The sequence below is a fragment of the Oryza brachyantha genome, chromosome 3, assembly GCF_000231095.2.
Source record: "Oryza brachyantha chromosome 3, ObraRS2, whole genome shotgun sequence".
Lineage (NCBI taxonomy): Eukaryota > Viridiplantae > Streptophyta > Magnoliopsida > Poales > Poaceae > Oryza > Oryza brachyantha.
The window spans coordinates 14,940,864-14,954,792 of record NC_023165.2 but is presented as its reverse complement, the minus strand read 5'-3'; the positions used below and the strand labels follow the sequence as shown (position 1 = coordinate 14,954,792).

The following is a 13,929-nucleotide window of genomic DNA, read 5'->3' as shown; positions in this document are numbered from 1 at the left end:
GGGGCAAAGGGACTTCATTATGGCGAAGGCTTAACGAGTTGCAATTATTGCCATGTCCCTTACCTCCTCGGCCACGCGCCCGGGTACCTCTTTAAAGCCTCTCAAGAATTTTATTAGGTGGCATGGAGCTGAAGCTGGTCGCCATAGTCTCGAACGACCCAAAGATCACCAAAAGCCGCAACACCAAATCGGTCCCGAGTAACTTTGACTACATTAAGTCGGGCCTCGAGATCGGCTACTGTGGCACGGGTGCTCTGTCGCACCAAATCTCCAAATTTACCAAATTAAAACATTTCAACGGCTCCCAATCTCTAAAATCTCCAAAAGTGTTACTATGTCCCTCCGTGGGCCGGAGGGACCTAGCGAACCGACGCATAAAACTCGGTGCTGGCATAGTTGATACCATGTCGACGAGAGCGTTGCAAGTTTATGGTTCGCCCAAACGGTGACATAAAATTCGTGATTTCTCACATTTCGGGAATCGACGGTACACCTATGTTATGGGTCCAAGGCCGCACTCGGGCAGGCGTTGGTCGATATCGCCCATTGCACTTAATTACGCTTTTTAGCCTATGCCAAAACTTTGAGTAAACCCGAATAAACTCGGTACTAACTACTCGGCTGTAACGGTTAAGCCAGTTGGCGTAACCTATCCCACGGGCAGAACATAGCCGAAGGCTGTATGTCTGGGGGAACACGGCACAAAAACCATCTCCAAACCACTCGGGTTCAAATCGCTCGGAGAGAGCAAATAGAGCTGGGTACCACTCGGGTCCGAAAGCACTCAGAAACAGTGTTGCTCGAGTCGGAAAACTCGAAACTTCGAGAAACATCTCTTGGGTAACAGTCCATAGAAGACTCTATGTTTAATTGTTACGCATTTAAGCATAGAGTCAGGGGGCTATACCTATTAGGTGCATCTCCGATGCACCTAAGCCTTTTTTATACAGTCTCCAAAAGACTATGTTTAATTGTTACGTATTTAAGCATAGAGTCGAGGGCTATACCTAATAGGTGCATCTTCGATGCACCTATTCCTTTCTTCCATTCGGAGCCATCCACAACCTCTACAATCATCACAGAGTACTCGGGATCACTCGAGGAGCGCCCAGGAAGCACTCGGATAACATTAAGCATACTGTGTGAAGATACGCCTGACGATCAACAATCTACACAGATGATTTGCGCGGCTATGTACGACTCCGGGGGCTGCTATGGAATATCTGTACTAAGGGTATCCGTAGACTATATGTATACATACAGTCGTAGGGTACCGAATAGGAAGGAGATTATATCTGTATGGTAGCAACCGGAGTTTGGTTACTGTAGGATTGCATGCTGCATATACCGGATCCGAGTTGTAACCGTATTAGGATAGATCTTGGTCTTATCAGATTAGGACTCTATCTGTAAGCCCTATCCCCCACTATATAAGGGGGATAGGGACACCCCTCATAGGGAGGGCGAGACAGACGGCATATTCAGATCGGCTATCTTCTAGTTGATCTGCCCACAATCCAATCACCAAGCAGGAGTAGGGTATTATCTCGCTAGTCAAGAGCCTGAACCTGGGTAACCCTGTGTCTTCATCCTAACCATCGATCTTTACGCCTCGCTAGCCACCCTATATATATTGCTGACATCCAAATCGTCGACAATAACAATTGCAGAAAATTGAAGAATTCCTAATATCTGGGCAACCTAAACATCTTCAGAGGCAATAAAGAATTGATACATGCTTTCATAATTCATTAGTGTTACCAGGAAGTTATCTCCCTAAGATTGGACTGTATACTTGCATTTTCATCCTGGTTCAGAATCAAACTACTTGTCCGAGGTTGTGTACGAGAACATCATACAAGTAGGTGTCTTTATCCAAAATTTGCCTCTTTCTTTAATTTTACCAATCTTGTGGTTATGGTACTGCACATAATTCATTGCATATTTCAGAGTTCAGAATTCAGATTGTGGATAGTGTATGTCTTGCAATTTCAGCATGAATTCAACGGTCAGCTTTTCACTGTTTCAAAATTCAGAATTGTCTTTGTTCTACTAAATTGGTTGTGAATTCAGCGACCAGCTACTCATTGTTTCAGAATTCAGAATTGGATTTGATGGAATACATATGCATGCAAATAGCTGAATTCACACCTGGAGATTGCTATGAAGTCTCAAGAAACAATCAGTGTAATTCAAGCTTCCCAACTCATCTTTCAACCTATTTAGCCACTCCAATATAATGCAATTATGAGTAGCAGTATTTAAAAGTTTAGGAGGAAAGAAAAATGGTTAACTTGGTGTGTTCTTGAACCAGTATGATGTAAATTATATGAAATTATATCTTTCAGGAAGTGTGTTCCTGAAGTAGCAACAGGTAGACAAAAAGTCATACCCCAGCATATCATATCTGAATGTTTGGATCATCAAGGATCTCTCTAGATGAGTAATATCTGAATGTTCCTTCTGCTGAAACCGAATGAGCAATATCTGAATTATCCTTTATTTATGTTTATTATTTTATTGAAACTGAATGTGAATCAATTATTTTGAACATTTGATAGCATGCCAGTCTCATCTTAGAAAGCTTATAATCAATCTGTGTGGTGATTACAATCAAGTATGCAAGTCAGATTCAGTGCTTGTAGCTTGATGCATTATTTTGGTTCCTCCAAGGATCACAAATGTGCTTTAATTGGTCAAAGTATCATGTCTAGTAAAAATATTACTCTCAACAGAATTGAATTAAAGTATTCAATTAGCTACATACGCATGGACATAAAAACACAAACTGGTTTATGATGAGATTTGTTCACTCAGGTACAACAAACTTCTTGATAGATAAATTAGAATCAGATTAGTTCTAACGAAATTTCATTTAGTTTGAATAGTTCAGTGATGTTTCTTGACTATTTCAGATTTTCATCGCCTAATTTACATGCAGGTTTCATCAGTTTCGATCAGCACAGTTATTCTGAATAATGGAGACTTTTGTCATCCCAAATCTAATTTGCTACCAACACACCAGCTTAAACTCCATTTAAAACTTCATTTCACACTCGTGACACCCCTGATTTCTTAATGCTGAACGGCTAATAACAGAGATATATACTCCCAAATCTAATTATTTTTCTCCGGTGAGAGTAGAGGCACATCTCAAGTTATTAGAACATAGATGGTTCAGAAAACATAGCTGGTAAATCCCAATAGTTGGAACAATGTATTTGTCAAGAAAAATTGAATGCTGCACACATGATTCAGAAAACATATATACTCCCAAATCTAATTATTTTTCTCCGGTGAGAGTAGAGGCACGTCTCAAGTTATTAGAACATAGATGATTCAGAAAACATAGCTGGTAAATGCCAATAGTATATGCATCTTTTATCAATTCATCTGTAATAACTTCAAGAACTATTGGTGTCTTCTTTTCAGATACTTAGCTCCCAGGCCTGCAACGTTCTTTCGTAACAGGCTCTGCATTGATGGGGGCCTTACATTGTTTATGCTACCCACATCTGCTTCTGAAACAGTATGGCATAACTTTTTTTGTTCCTGCAAAATTATTATGATCACTACATATTTGAGGTCTCTTATGTGCTGCACATGTGTGAACTTAGTAGTTTTCGCTGCTGCAAGATCTTGTGCTCCTTAGCATAAAACATTTCACTCACTCTCCATTAATACAATTGAAATTCGTAATGCTATGTGTCCATGGAGTTATACGAATGAGTTTGAAAAATCCAATATAGGGATACATTAGATGTGATTTATCTATGGTATTTGATAGCATTGTGATGTGTTCATGTACTAAACGATAAGATCTGTATAAATGGGATTTCCTTCTCAAATTTATACATTCTATTCTTTTGTTTATAATTGACACTGAACATAACTATATTTAGCTAGAGCATGGTCTATCTTTTCTTTTTTGTTTTAGTCCATGCAATTTCATAAGTTCCGCAAGAAAATTTGAAAGTGCAATCCTGAAGTCAAATGCCTCTCCTTCTATATGGCTGTGTGCAAGTTGGCCTGCTTTCATACAAAATACACTTATGAGTTGAGGGCATGTCTGTTTTCAAAGTATTCTACCATGTTTGAGCTGTTTTTTTCAACAATTCACGTTTTATAATGGCGGAATCATCAGGGTTCACATTTTATAATGGCACACATGATTCAGACGAAATGCTACAAAGAAAGATTGATTTTTTGCAAGTGAACCGTCTGATTTCTAGGATTTCATTTCACAGCTGGCATTACATGCTACAACAAGCAAGGAAGAGAACCACTAACCACTCCAGGAAGGCGACCCCCCCATAGAGGACGAAAAATAAAATCCAAGTAGAAAAAAGGAATCATATTTCTCGTTGAAGGCTCGAAGAGCACTGGGCATGGTGGTGTCAGGCGCAGTCCACCTACTCACCGTCGGTGAGAGGCACGGTGCGGCGGGCGAGAGGGAGGCGCCGCCGCCCGTGGCGGGTTGAGAGGCGGCGACGGCAGAGGGGAGCAGCGGCGGCGACGGTGGGGCGAGGGGCAGCGGGTGAGGCGTCCGGCAAGGGAGAGGACTGCGGCTGCTCCTCGCCGGTGAGGGAGAGGGACGCGGGTAGGGGAGATGGACGGCGACGGCCGAGGGGGAGGTGCGGCGACGACGCGGTGAGGGGAGTGGATGCGTGGCTAACGACACATGGCGTGGGGACGGTCGTGGTCGCGGGGCGGGCTGAGGAGGGTGCCGGGCAAAGGGGCGGTGAGGGGCGGGCTAAGGCGGCGAGGGCAGAGGGTGATGGAGGGCGCCGAGCAGAGGGGCGGCGACGGCGGTCGACGGAGAGGGTGAGGGGCGTGGATGCGTGGCTAACGACACATGGCGTGGGGACGGTCGTGGTCGCGGGGCAGGCTGAGGAGGGCGCCGGGCAAAGGGGCGGTGAGGGGCGGGCTAAGGCGGCGAGGGCAGAGGGTGATGGAGGGCGCCGGGCAAAGGGGCGGTGAGGGGCGGGCTAAGGCGGCGAGGGCAGAGGGTGATGGAGGGCGCCGGGCAAAGGGGCGGTGAGGGGCGGGCTAAGGCGGCGAGGGCAGAGGGTGATGGAGGGCGCCGGGCAAAGGGGCGGTGAGGGGCGGGCTAAGGCGGCGAGGGCAGAGGGTGATGGAGGGCGCCGGGCAGAGGGGCGGCGACGGCGGTCGACGGAGAGGGTGAGGGATGCGGCGTCTGGAGAGGCGTGGGTTGTGGTTGAGCTGTTAATTGCAGTATTAATTGGATGGTTAATTCAATTTGAAATCTGGATCGTTGGATGGACATATCTGATGACGGTTAGGAAACTCCTGTGTACATTTATCTGAGTGGACTAAAAAAAAAGAATGAACTGCTTCTTTTTATATTAGTTTAAGATTAGATTAAACTCCAGCCAGTTGATTTTGTTTAGCATGGGACTGTGTTTGTATATTCTTAAAAGCATGAAATAGTTCCAGTTCTGCCAAATGAACTTCACAGCAGCAGAGCTGACTCTAACCTTAACGTGTAGTTTAAGGAGAATATAATGTACCCCTCTTAACACGTGTTAAATGATATATTTGTGGCTATATATGTGCAGTGGTGTGTACTCGTCCATATCTTCTATGTAATCGAAAATAAAATAAAATAAAATGCACTCCCCTTATATTTGAAGCAAACTCTCCTTCACTGGACAATTGTCCAGCCATGCACAAGTGCAGTGCATTTTGTCTTTTGTACTTCACTAACTTTATAATTCTGAATTAATGTTGATTTAATTATGTGCCAATATTCTCCAGGTTGGAAGCCTCAGCCGCCACTAACTTTTTTCTCGTGTATATAATACTTTATCGGTTATTGTGGTCGAACATTATACTTATTGATTTCTTTGTTCACACGGTCTTGTACGTAGGTCAATCAAGATATTGATATTGTAGATGGTGATATGACTGAAGACCGACCATTAAAAAAAAACACTTGCCGAATGTAAACATTCACCTTTCTCAAATGAGAAGCAACCGTATGAAAATGAAAATACCAGCGTCGATCCGCCAAACATAAGTAATGATTATATTTGGTCGTTGTAAGTTTTTTTATCTCAAACAATTAATCCTCTATAATTTCCATCAATTGTTAATTTTACTCTGACAGTCCATGACGGATTAAAACTTAGACTTGATGTGTACTTTATTCTAGTCAATTTACATGGTGAAATCATCTAAATTTATTAATTTATGAATTACATGGGTATCAACATTTATATGTAATTATTTATTTCTGTACATAAAAATAAGTATATAATTGCATATTTCTGCTCACTTTTTGTTTTTTGAAATGAAAACATCTCCATAATATAACGTATATATGTTGTCATTGTATGCCGATATTAATATTAAATGTAAATACACTAAGATAATTTTTTGTTCACATATAAGCACATTTGATCCTTGCTCACTTTTGTTGATTCACCAAGCACGCTTGCTTGGATGATGGAGCAGGAAGTGGCACATATATGACCTACACCTGGTCCGAAAAGTGATGGCCACAGCTCGTGCGAAACTAAAGCCCATGCAGAAATAGAAGAAACCAAAGTTAAAATGTCTTATCAAACTAATAAACCTTCGAATTTGATATGTTCAGTAATTGGTCAGACTTATGATTACCTGCCACAAGGTAAGAAAGTTTAGTTATTATGTTCATTGTTGTTCTTTTCTTTCTATGCCATGCACATTATATGAGTCAAAACATCCATTGCAGATTATGAGTTAACCGACCATAATTTTATTGCACAAATGACGGTACAAACATCACACCAAATGCCAAATTAGTCAACATAGAAGATGCGTATGTCGATCAACATCGATTTTCATGCCTTTTGGATAAAAATATTTTTGTCAATGACGATGTAAGTATTACATTTTTAATCAAATATTGTTGACATTTAATACTTCTAAATATAATGAAAGATTCATCTTCAAACTATAGGTCATTACTGCTGCACGAGGAGCCAATTTGGGATAACTGATAAGGTGTATTTTGAAAACACCTATATTTCCGACATGCTTTAACGTGATGGCACCATTGGAGTTAAAGAAGATGTCGATGGAACTAAAAATAACCGTACAATGAAAGTGGCAAACTATCTTAAACATAAATTGGTATTTTATTGCTCTCTATATCTGGTAGGATATATGTATGTATTTATATATACGTACATCTACTGACTCGACTTTATGAATAGATATTTATACCAATAAATATGAAAGACACACACTGGTATGTAGCGGTTGTCAACGCTAAAAAATCAGAGATACAAGTACTGGCATTTCAACCATGCTGACTTCTCTACCACAATTAGTGACTATTACATGTTGCTCTAATTTTCTTAATAATAATTTGTTTGTGTCTATTGATACTGACAATAAGCAAACAACTCAAAGGAATAGAATGTCATTTGAGCATTATTGCTCGACAGCTAGACCTATGTACCAACACATGAGAAAACCTCCATGTTACAACTTGGCAGATCACCGAAAAATTTAAAAATCCAATGCAAGAGGATATGTATAATGCAAAACATACAATATGCTTTATGTTAAATGCATAATTGTTGGAGTGATATCTTTTAATATAATGCAATTCTTCATGTGGTCTATTCATGCTTAAGTACATGGAATACTGGACAGGAGATACACTTTCTTGCTATCTTACACAGGTGAATTTTTTTTAAGTGAACAAAAGAGTATAACACATTAAATTTGTGTTGTTCTGTTAATAAATGTAACTTTAGTACTGCATAGGGAGATATTGAACTTTCTAGGGATAAGCTACTAGGCATACTATTATGTTGGGAAAAAAAAATGAGGCTAGAGTGACACCCATCGGTGGTCAAGATGATTATACCATAGAGAATTCAGATGGTGTCATAATGTTAGATAGTAAAGGAAATTCCCTCTCATATCAACAATAGGGAATCCAAATTATCTGACTCCGTATTTGCTGAAGAGAAATATGATTCACTTCTGTCTGTTATCACTATGACGGGTTTAAATGAGTTTGATAGGCGGCATTTCCAACTACATCAAAGGACAATGTCTGTCAGTATTTTAAAGTATGGGTCTACACGAGTTTGCATTAATTATTTTAATATTTTCTTATTTATTACTAGGAAAGTATGGGTACAAAGTTCGAATCCGTATTTTATTAGCTTGAGTCTTACTAAGCTTCAATTAGTATTAAACGAGGCTAAACAAATAGATCTTGATTGCTTCAACATGGTCATATGGAAGTTTATGTACGATGACATCCATATGATGAAAAAAAAATCAACGGAGTAATATCAAAGCATTATCTGAACTTGCAATTTCCTGTAAAATTTTTATACTATACAAATTATATTCACCCCTGTTGGCATATGTTTTTAAAACCACTGTTGTTTATATCTCACAAAGTAGTATTGGATTTGGTCGTCACCCAAAATATCATCTAAATCTTAATATTGTTCAACTGGCAAAGAAGACAGTTCGTAGCTGGTCCAAAACTGACTACAACATTGCAAGATGCAAATCAATATGATTGATATATACTTTCCTCGTATTTGTGTATATTTGTATCTATGTTAATGGATAACTTTTTACAGATTCTCATACCAATAGAACAATGTGAAACCTTTATTCTCGTTATATTGGATCAAAATACAAGAAAACTATATACTAGAACCTAATCCTCATAATCCTATTTACAAAAATAACTGAATGTAACATATGTCAAAAAATTATTATGCCTTGCCAAGCACTTCAGAAAAGCCATGCACATAGAATGTCCTAGATCTACGTGGGTTGAAGATATAAATCTTTAGAGACAAATAAATGTTCAAAATGTGCCAATTCCCAACAGGTACGTTTTATTCAAAAATTTTACCAGTGAACCACACAATTTACTTTTTTTTATAAATCAAAGGTAAGTACCTATTGAAACTTGTCAGTGAACTATCTGGTTATATTGTTCTTCTTTTCATGCGTGCATGGAGAAATGATAAACTACAATTGCCTGCTTTCCAAGTTAGCATCAAAGCATTTTCTTTTATTAATTATAATAGTACATAACATTCTAATTTATAAATAAATGTACGTGTAAAATGTCTATGAGCTAAGAGGACATTCATTGATACATCTATTGGCATGCTAAGAGAATGAGCGTGAAAGGAACATACCTGCTGCCGCACGAGATATTATTAAGTGTATTTCTAATGCAAAGTGATAGATTTAATTAAATTGTTACATTGTATTAGCCATAGTGTTACTGAATGATTATGTTTTGACCTTTTTTATGTTAGCAACATGACTGATGCTATAACATTATATTATTTTTTTAATGTGAATATATTTTGTTCACAACATAAAAATATTATATTTGATGGTATCAGGTTATATATATATATATATATATATATATATATGCATATCCAACTATTTATATTTTACATTATAATATTTGATATATAACTTGGATCGATTTTAAGCTTGATTGTATTTTATATGATAATAGATTTAATAATTGATATAGTTAAGACCATAGCGTTAGCACGGACACATTACTAGTTTAACTATAGGGACACCCAAAGTTGGTGTAATTTTTTGTTGTTGACACATCAAAGATTATTGTATTATTTAGAGGAATTATCTAAAAAGATGAGAAATGCCCCACAATACATAAGCTTCTATCCTGGTGCTAGAGTGAAGATAGAATATGATATATGGTAGCAACGTGCTTGTGTGATGACAAACTTGAATTGTATCATGTGTAAACTGAAATTGTGGAGAATTCTGAAAAACTAGAATTTCTTATAAATTTGGAAATTTTAGAAAAGCTACAAAATGTACTTGATAGGTGTGGTCTAGTTCAACCAAACCAGACCAAGTAATATGTTGTGGCACGCAGGAGGAAATTTATTATTTCAATGCGATTCCTCTCTTTAATTGGAACAAAAATAATAAAATAATTACTTCAATGTCATCTAGCAAATTACTAGTTCTTGGACCTCCAATCATAGCACATTTTTGCGAGTTGGATGACATGAAACTTTAGCATTTTAGACTAACAACTTCAAGTCATGTACTTGATGCAACTCAGATTTTGGATGCAACTCAGATTTTGGGCAATCAGCTGCCCACGATACGGTGAAATAAAATGGAAGGAGAAAGCGCCTCACGCATGATACACCACTCTAGCAAGAGCCAAAAAGGGGAGGAGTTCAATAGCTGACATCCTCATTGTACTGCTACTATTCAAAAAGCTGTCACATGATGGAACAACCACACCTGAAATCCTTTGGCTTCTTGGCAGCTATTTTATCTGTTAACAGTTCATAATAACAAAACAAAAATAATAATTAGAACACGGCATCAAGCATAAGCAGACAAAAGATAGAACACTTACTGGACTGTTTGTCTGAAGTCGGAGCATGAACTACAACATGCATAGTTGTCATTCCAGAGAAGTCACAAATTGGGCTTTTGCATTCTGAAAGGGTTTTGTTGTTCTCCAATATCTTCCCAGCATTAATAAGCTTGATGTCATTTACTGTCCTTGGGCCCTTTTCCTTATCTGTTGGGAGTACAGAATATGTCATAACCAACATTTACTAAAAGTTAATACACATGGTTCATAGTTAGGCAATATCAGAAATCATCAGCAATCCATCAATAATATTAAAGGACATGAGGAAAATATAATATCGGTTTCTTTCCTCAACTTCATCCAATATTAGCTTTTTTTATCACTTCACACTTCATACTTCATATGGTATTTCACCTGGTAAATAAGCAAATATAACAATAAAATATTTTTTGTCCCCATTGGACAGCGATCAGTAGAATTTACAAGTTTCACAAGTGCACAACCTATGGTTTTATGGTAATGTAAATTCATATGATATATATTTTTTGTTTTTAATTTTACTTTCATATAGATGTAGCATGAATTCATCCATAAAGAGTATAGGCATTGAAGTGTACACAAATAATTATGCTAGCAAAATAGATCATATCACCAAGTGAGAAACTAATTAACTACAACAAATTATTACTATATTGACCATGTTCGAAAAATGACATTCAAATTCAACCAAAACTACAAACAACCAAGTTTGACTAAATTGAGCAACTAAATGCAGCATACAGCAATAAATGTAAAAACTGGGCAAGTTTTGAATTTGAAAAGTAGCCAATTTCGACCGGTTTGCAGAGAAAATTAGCTAGTTCTATAAGATTCCAGTTTAGTAGGTTTCAAATCAGCACTATCTAGATGTTCAGGCAGGATATCATATGTTAGAAAGTAGACACTAGTCAGCAATACTTTCTTTTGCAGAACAGGGCAACCGCTCATACAAAATGAACCCACATTACATTTAAAAGAGCCTTGTGTATATTGTCCAATCTCCATTGCTAAGCATTACAGATACCATAAGCCATATATAGTGGAAACCACAAAGTGACTGGAACTATCCAGTCAAACATGTGATGCTGCGCCCGTTCTTACACTGTTATATTCAGTTGCACTGCCATTATCTTGCTTACACATATTCTGTATTTCAGGATGATATATCTTAAATATCTGAAGAAACAAATTATGAGAATATGAAATAAAGAAAACTACTCTCAGTGTCACTCTAGTAGTTCACTGCAACTTGTAAAGCTCAACTGTTCCCACAGAACTTCCAGCAAGTACCAGTCTAGGGAGACTGTTATGCTCCTACCCTTTATTACTATTGCCACTCTTTCCTTACAAAATCCTTCGGTAGTAGTTGGTCCTTGACCAGCTATATCTCAAGACATCAAGAAGAAGCCTCAAATACGTACTATTATTGCATTTTGGAGCTAATTCAAAATGCATCCGACCACCCACCTCGCTGGTGTAAAGTTGTCATCAATCAATTGTTTAGTCACCATCTTTCCCCCAGGCTGTGTTATTGTGTCTTGTAGTTAATGTTGAGGTTCAGCTGTGATATTTCATCAAAATGGTAGCTGCCAGCTATGAGAGGAATGGAATTTGTGAGAGTGTGGTTGCACTTCCAATATTGTTTGTTTTTGCTGCTATGTCTTTACAAACTGCCCAATTTATGTTTGGTTTCCATACTTTGGAACCATAAAAAGTGAGCTGATTAAATTTCTCTCAATTAACAGCACATATCACGGTTCACCATTCCCAAGATCGTCAAGCACTTGCAGCAATTTTCAAGCCCAAGATGAGGACAAAGAATGCTAATTCTGAAGGAAATGGTATGTGATAGGAGGCGTTCAAATATGAATAAATAACATGGTGGGAGTTCTGGATCTTATAGTTTTGAACTTGGTTTGTCAGACTTAGAAACAGCAACAATCATGATTCTGCAAATGCGCAGCACTTTGCTGTAACTTATACTCTGTTTTGTTCCTTCTACTCGTTCCGTATTTAGCTTAGATCTGTAGGACCGGTTTCTCAAACGAAATAATACTATATATGTAGGTCATATCTCAAGGAAGCATTCATTTTGCCGCGAACAATTCAGAACAAATAATTCATCAATTGAACCTCAAGCATACAAAAAAAAAAAAAAAGAAAAAACAGCAACCATAGCAACAAACCTATCCTATTGACAGCAACCTAAACCGACCGAACTTATCGAAAGAATACTCCTATCACATAGTGGCCCAGTTGTTCGAGCCGACCTGCCCCAATAATTGGCTCACCACCCTGCCGTATTGGCCTCTGATGGCGACTCTGCATGCATTGCTGTACTACATCTCACTCAAAGATTCCAAGCTACAAAATAGTGGTGCTTCCGCAGAAAAGACCCGAGAAAGCGACCGCCACATCGACACCGATCACAGAATACCCTATAGCCCACTCGGCTGCCATTGCCAAGAACGAAACTTTTCTCGCTCGCTGCCATGAGTAGATAGAACAAGCAGGCAGCAAATGGTAAGGTGAGGGAGGCCGGGGGGAGAGGAGACGAACCTTTGGGCCACTGGGCAATGATGGACTCCTTGAGCGTGGCGACGGAGGACGCCGCGGGGTACTTCTTGGGGCCGATGTCGGTGCCGTCCGGCAGCCGGAACTTGATCTCGAACTGCTCCTGCACGCCGGACATCTCCTCACCCAAACGCCGGCCTTACTGACAACAAGAAAAACAAACAAACAAACAAAAAGCATATGCTTTTCATCAACTGTGATAGAGAAGAGGAAGAAGGGAAAGAAGAGACAACAGCGTTGGTCGATCGGCACCTTGACAAGTCAAAAGATTTGTCGCCCAGAAAGTGAGGAGTCCTCCTCAAATCTCGGTTTCGTGGGCCTGGGATGGATCAAGAAACCAGGGAGGGTCGCGAGGACGGACATAGGAGTGGAGGGGGCATCAGGAAGTGGAGAGGAAGAGGAGTGGGAAGAAGAGGAAGAGGAAGAGGAAGAGGAGTGAGGAGGGGATCGCGGCGGATGGGGTGGAATTGAAAAGGAGAGAGGGAGGGTGGCGCATCTGCGTGACAGGATGGAAAGGCAGCAAGGGGGAGACAGCGCTCGGCTCGCGAGCCAAGACCGTGTTTCGGACCGGCGTGGACATCCTCCTCTCCACACTACCCCTCCTTCTAAAATAAACCAATATTTTACTTTTACATTTTAATTATAATATTTATTCATTTATTTTATTTAAAAAAATTACGATTAATATTTTTTAATAATAAATTATGAATAATATTTTATGTGTGATTAATTTTTTTAATTTCTTAAATTTTTTAATAAAATGAATGTTCAAACGCTGATACGAAAACCGAAATGTTATCTTATTTTGGGTCGGAGAGAGCACACTAATTGAAACAAACAGTTACAGTTGCGGCGGTGGCCCGTAGGGGTTTCCAGAATTAATACCACAAATTTAGGGCATACTTTCCTCCTATTAAAAATTAGTTTATGTGTTCAGC

At 39.0% G+C, this 13,929-nt stretch overlaps 1 protein-coding gene across 2 annotated transcripts; it reads right to left on the bottom strand.

Moving 5' to 3' along the window:
• Positions 1 to 9,790: 9,790 nt before the first annotated feature.
• On the bottom strand, positions 9,791 to 13,538 carry LOC102702175 (membrane-anchored ubiquitin-fold protein 1). 2 transcript variants are annotated; one of them, XM_015834876.2, is made up of 4 exons: positions 13,244 to 13,538; positions 12,977 to 13,129; positions 10,418 to 10,585; positions 9,791 to 10,333 (listed from the first exon to the last, which is right to left on the bottom strand). In XM_015834876.2, the coding sequence occupies exons 2-4, from the start codon at positions 13,107 to 13,109 to the stop codon at positions 10,278 to 10,280; spliced, it is 357 nt and encodes a 118-aa protein (XP_015690362.1). In that variant the 5' UTR covers positions 13,110 to 13,129; positions 13,244 to 13,538; the 3' UTR covers positions 9,791 to 10,277. The 2 variants fall into 2 exon arrangements, with proteins under 2 accessions (XP_015690362.1, XP_006650211.1); XM_006650148.3 differs by having other exon boundaries at positions 12,977 to 13,133; positions 13,244 to 13,536.
• Positions 13,539 to 13,929: the final 391 nt, after the last annotated feature.